The 6,000-nt window shown below is 25.1% G+C and overlaps 2 protein-coding genes across 2 annotated transcripts; both read left to right on the forward strand.

Moving 5' to 3' along the window:
• Positions 1 to 356: 356 nt before the first annotated feature.
• On the forward strand, positions 357 to 927 carry LOC124943041. Its single transcript, XM_047483607.1, has 2 exons — positions 357 to 643; positions 741 to 927. The coding sequence occupies exons 1-2, from the start codon at positions 357 to 359 to the stop codon at positions 925 to 927; spliced, it is 474 nt and encodes a 157-aa protein (XP_047339563.1).
• Positions 928 to 4,522: 3,595 nt separating this feature from the next.
• LOC124942320 (ethylene-responsive transcription factor WIN1-like) lies at positions 4,523 to 5,622 on the forward strand. Its single transcript, XM_047482798.1, has 2 exons — positions 4,523 to 4,723; positions 4,843 to 5,622. The coding sequence occupies exons 1-2, from the start codon at positions 4,644 to 4,646 to the stop codon at positions 5,363 to 5,365; spliced, it is 603 nt and encodes a 200-aa protein (XP_047338754.1). The 5' UTR covers positions 4,523 to 4,643; the 3' UTR covers positions 5,366 to 5,622.
• Positions 5,623 to 6,000: the final 378 nt, after the last annotated feature.

A 6,000-nucleotide genomic window follows, 5' to 3' on the forward strand; every position in this document is an offset into this window, starting at 1 on the left:
AATGGGTTATTTAATTTTAATTTATTTTTTGGCTAATAAATGAGTTATTTATTCCTTTTCTCAAATCTCAACTCTTTAATTATTCTTTTATAAATCATTCCAAATTCCGGAAAGACCAGTTTCAACGGCATAAGATTAGTCATTTTATGTGTTCTTTTGTTTTTCAGCCGTACGATCAAAATAAAGATTACCCCAATTTTATCATCTTCTTCATCATTAATATCCCTAGTTGTTAATATATTTACGATCCTACCATTCAACAATTGTATAAATTAACTATCTGAGTCAAAAATAGGTTTGCCAAAATGAAAAAGTAAACAAAATACTCTCTCACTTCATTCTCTCTTCTGTTAACAATGGCGAAAACGAACTCGTCTAGAAGATCCGATCTCTCATCGTCATCATCATCGTTTGATTCTTCAATGAGTTCAAGCTTTTCTTCATCTAAATCTAGCGGTTACTTGAATCGGTCCAGTTCTACAACGCGTGTAAATCTAAACAGATTCGCTCCTCTATCGCTGTCAATTCGAATTAAGATCGATAGATCCAGTTCATCTGGACGTCCGATCACCCTCTCGTCACGAGATCATATTGTTCGGAAGCAGAATAACAATCATCCGCTGATGAATATGCCGAAGAGGACGTGTTTGTGTTCACCGACTACACATTCAGGTTCATTTCGCTGTAGTATGCATAAGAATTGAAAAATACATGAGATCAATTTCTTACTCGTTGAACAGATTGAATGCTCGTAGATCTGCTATGGCGAATTCTTTGATTCGAATTGGTACTGTTGAAGGTGATTTGGTTAAGCGAACGTTATCGCAGCTTATTAGACCTTCTTCTCATTCTCTACGACGGAGAAATGATTTCCGTCCTAAACTGAGTAGGTTATTTGTAATGTTAATGGCTGATGAATCTCTTTGATGTTTGATCAGTACGATCAACTCTACCTGATAGGAAATCATTTGCTATTTTGTACTTTAGTTTTTGCAATTGATGAACATTAACAATAGATCATCATCAGATTCAAACAATCATTCATAAATGAATTAGGAGATCAACTTATTATAGTATCAAAAGCTCGATTGATCGATCGCCGTCATCACAACAAGAGAATCGTATGATTACGTGAAGAAATCGTTGCTAATCAGTACAATCTCTGTGTATCTTCTCCTTCAAGGTACGTTCCGTTTACTGTTTATTCTTTTGCATTTTTCTTTCTTCTTGCTTTTGGTTGAAATGAAATTTGCAGGTATGACGTCATCGTCATTCGGTTGGAGGTTTACCGAACCTATAACTGAACACGGACTTCAAAGTTCTATAAAAATGGAATTATGTAAGGATATAATATATATATATATATATATATAATATATAGGAGATGTCACTATCTAAATAATTTTAAAATATCATATTATATTTAAAAAGAAAATAAATTATAAATATTAAATAGGCAGATATTTTCTTCTAAATAAATAAAAGTTTATTGACAGAGATGTTTTTTAAATCATTTAAAAAAATGAAAGAAGTTATTTTAGTTATTACTTTATAAAATAACTTTCTTTTAATCAAAACTATTGAATTCATATTAATTAAAAACCAAAGATCCTATGTATATTAAATCTAAACTATTCTTAGAAAAAAATAATAATAATCTAAACTCTATTAATGATGGTTACTTTATATAGATTTAGCTCAGAATTGGCATAGGAAGGTAATTCAAATTATTAAGATATTTTATTAGATTCAAATGTTATTTATTATTATTTTTTATCCTCCTCGTTAAGAAAAAAATCTTCCACACATATTAACTAATATATATATTAACTTTTTAAATTAAAAAATACATGAATTTAAAATGTTAATTTACTGTATTAAAAAATAAATTAGACAACCTAATTTTTTATAAAATAAATGATAAAATATTTTTGTTTAAAAAATATAAAAAAATATTGAAATTGAGAATAATAAAATTAGATTGGTTTGATTTTGTAATTCAAAATTTTAATTTAATGCTCTAACTAAATATAAATATTGTAATTCAAACTAAAATATTACTAAACACACACTAAAAGTTTAATAATTTAAAAATCTAAGTTATAAATAAAAAAATATTTTAATAATTTAACTCAAAATAATAATTAATTTTTTATATTTATTTCATATTCTTTTTCAAATAATCCAACATGTTAATCAACTCTTTATAAGTACTCTATAATTGAATCATTCTTTTTCTTTTTAAATCATTTTTATCCGTGTTTTATTTTCATAGATGGTTGGGTCTTATTTATGGCCCTTTATTTTTCAAGAAAAGCTCAGCCTTTTAATCCAGCCCAATATTGGATTAATGGGCCTAATTTGCTAAAATTTAAAATATCAAATAGGTCATTTAACTTTACTTAAAAAGTTCAAAAACTCTACTACAGTATTTATTTTATTTATCAAAATAGTCAATTAAACATTTAAAAAATAACAAAAAAGTATAAATGTTTAAATTGCAATAAATCATTAATACGACTCCTTTTTATATCTTTTTATTAATAAAAAGTCTATGAATAACTCTAAAGAAAATACAACTTTTTTGCTTTAAAATTTGTCAATAAAAAAATTAAATAAATGAGAAATAAAATATTAGAAGTTTTGCATAAATTATAAATAATTAAAAAAAGTTTGTAAAGAAACCAAATTAACCAAAGTTAATAATAAATTATTGGTTTAACCAAATTAACCAGAGTACTATAAGTTAGGTAGCATTGTACCCTATACAATTTTATTTTACTTTTTAATTCTTTCAAATATTTTAAAAATTAAGATATATAATATTTTAATTAATAATTTATCATAAATTCTGACTATACTAATGCATATGTTGTATCAATCGACCATAAAATACTATGACAGTTCAAGTGCAAATAAATTAAATGTTCACAAGTTTGATTCTTACCATTAATGTTTTAATTGAATCAAATAATCTTTCATATGATTATTTTTTTAAGCACAGTACTTATGTCATTTCAATGTCATGGATCTTAAAAACAAGCATATATATATTTAACAAAGTTCATTTATTTGAACATAAACATATGAACCCAATTGAAATTAGGGACTCGTATTTGGCAAAATAAAAAAAAAACAAAAAAAAGGGGTTAAAAATGGATGTTTCAAGGAGACAAGAAGACGGCAGAGGAAACAAATGAAATAAATTGAAAAGTCATTAAATAAAAGATTGTTAAATTGATTGGCATATGGTTGTGTTAGTAGTTGTGCAGGTGAGATCCTTTATTGCATACATTTATTATTTGCATATATTATTATTATTATTATTATTATTATTATTATTTTTATTATTAGTATTGACTCATTCTTCCAACCTACTTGGGCTATCTACTTCTAGATTGCTACACAAAGTCACACATTTGTTGTTTTTCATTTATGAACCCTTTAGGTTATATTGATAGAATCATTCAAACTCCATTTCTAATTCATGTTTAGTTAGCTTATGTTATGTTATTGATATTTTAGCTATGATAATTTGATTGAAGATAGCATATTGTTAACTAAAATTATAATAGTTTTTTATACTCATATAATATAAATAAACAAAAATTTTATAAAGAGGGTATTAGCCTTCTAGGGATGGGATGCCTTCAGAGTTAGGGTATACTAAGACAAGAAAAGTCACATTCCTCCTATATATATAATATTGGAAAGCTAAATTGACTTTCACATTCTAATTTTAAGAGTTAGTTCTAAATAAAGATAAACATCTTGACATTTTTTTAAATCATTTTTTCAAATAATTTTTTTTTTTTTTATTAATATCAGTACTCTTCCCTAATTTAAAGTGTTAATATTAACCAAAATATTTTTTTATTTAAAAATACATATTATTTTATCATTATATTAATATACTTTAATTTTTTTATTATAAAAAAATACCCACTTCTAACATTTTATAGAAGACACTGTTAAAAACAAACTAAAATATTTTATACTTTTTTTATATAAAATTATTTTATTCAATAAAAAAATATTAGGTAAAATTTCTTTTAATTTTTTTTATATTTAAAATTTAAATTTAATAAAATAAAAATATTTTGAAAATCATATAATTAATTTTATATATAGAATAATAATGATATGATATAATTTGTATTTGAAATAGATAAAATCCATTTACATCTAATAACTGGTTTAATTATTTAAATAATCAAAATTAAAAAAATATTATATTAATCACTTTCTATCTATCAAATCATTTAATATATTAATTAAAATATATTTTATTTCAAATTATTATATTATATTTTTTATATTGAACATATATTTTATTTACCATTATTATTTTATATTTTTTTATTATATATTAATTATCTCAATCTTTTTATATATAAAATTTTTTTATGACTTCCACAAAACCATTGATCATAATTTGTACATGAATATTTTTTTGAAAAAAAACCTTCACCACCGACGAATACTATAGGTACCCCCATTAATATTTCATCTTCTTCTTCGTCCTTCATCTTCTTCTTCTTCACCATTTCTCTCTCTATATCTCTCTCATTCTCTCTCATTCATAAATACAATCACAATCTTGATTTCCTCCATATTCATGATTCTTCATCTTCTCTCTTGACATGGTACAATCAAAGAAGTTCAGAGGTGTCAGGCAAAGACAGTGGGGCTCTTGGGTTTCTGAAATTCGCCATCCCCTTCTGTAAAAAAATTAACTAACCCTAATTTATTACATCCTTCTCTCTCTCTCTCTCTCTCTCTATATATATATATATATATATATTTCTGAATTCCCCTTGTTGTTATTATTCTCCATTGCAGGAAAAGAAGGATTTGGCTAGGAACATTTGAAACAGCAGAAGCAGCAGCAAAAGCATATGATCAAGCTGCAATCTTGATGAATGGTCAAAATGCAAAAACAAATTTCCCAGTTGATAATATCCTCGAACAATCTAGTACAAAACCATCATCATTAAAAGATCATCAATTTAATAATTCTAGTTCAACATTGTCTGAAATTCTTGGAGCCAAGCTTAAGAAAAGTTGTAAAGATCCTTCTCCTTCACTCACATGTCTTAGGCTTGATAGTGACAGTTCTCATATTGGTGTTTGGCAAAAACGGGCCGGGTCAAGATCATCTTCAAATTGGGTTATGAAAGTTCAAATGGGCAAGGCTAATTCAATCATTCATCAGAATCATAATCAATCTTCTTCTTGTTCTTCATCTTCTTATTCTTCTTTAAAGGAGGTTGTTGATAATGGTGGAGGAATTACAGGGAATGTTATGGATGAAGAGAATATGGTGGCAATACAGATGATTGAGGAGCTATTGAATACCAATTGAAATTAAACCCATGTTTTTAAATCATAAAAAGAATGGATTTTTATCTTAATCAAGAACATGGGTAATGGATCAATCTACCATGTATGTGTATGTATGTATTAAAAAAATTAATGTATTTAATTTGGTTGTGAATTAGATATATAGTGTTTTAATAGTGATCATATGATTTTATCTAATTAATTCTTGTATCTTTGAAAATTATTATTATTATTATTATTATTATTATTATATTATTAATGACATGTTTGGCAAGTATACATATGGTTAGTTATTATTTTTTTTATTTGGGTGGATTTTGATATTCTTCATTTTTTTTATGGAAATTTGAATTTTGATCTTTTGATTAATAGGTTGTTTTTGTGATGTAGTTCACTTTTGAGTTTGTTTCTCACTCGTTGGCTATTTGGGTTATGCATCATTATACATATATATATATTTTTGAAAAAAAATGTCATAAATTAAAAATATTATTTTTTTTTAAATCACAACAACAAAAAATATATTAAATTATCGAGCTCGTAAATTATCGAAAAAAAACGATTAACCCCCGACAGACTTGACTGACTTTCCTAAACTAATTTTAGACTACGTCATAATAATAAGTATTATGACGATTTCTCTTCAAGCAAATAATT

This window comes from Impatiens glandulifera, chromosome 6 (assembly GCF_907164915.1).
Source record: "Impatiens glandulifera chromosome 6, dImpGla2.1, whole genome shotgun sequence".
Classification (NCBI taxonomy): Eukaryota; Viridiplantae; Streptophyta; class Magnoliopsida; order Ericales; family Balsaminaceae; genus Impatiens; species Impatiens glandulifera.

What these genes read in the sequence shown, in the direction of transcription:
- LOC124943041 (XM_047483607.1), top strand. Translation starts at nt 357, where the DNA reads ATGGCGAAAACGAACTCGTCTAGAAGATCCGATCTCTCATCGTCATCA. An exon ending in ATGAATATGCCGAAGAGGAC is followed by an intron (nt 644 to 740) that starts GTGTTTGTGTTC and finishes CTCGTTGAACAG; the next exon opens with ATTGAATGCTCGTAGATCTG.
- LOC124942320 (XM_047482798.1), top strand. Translation starts at nt 4,644, where the DNA reads ATGGTACAATCAAAGAAGTTCAGAGGTGTCAGGCAAAGACAGTGGGGC. An exon ending in GAAATTCGCCATCCCCTTCT is followed by an intron (nt 4,724 to 4,842) that starts GTAAAAAAATTA and finishes TCTCCATTGCAG; the next exon opens with GAAAAGAAGGATTTGGCTAG.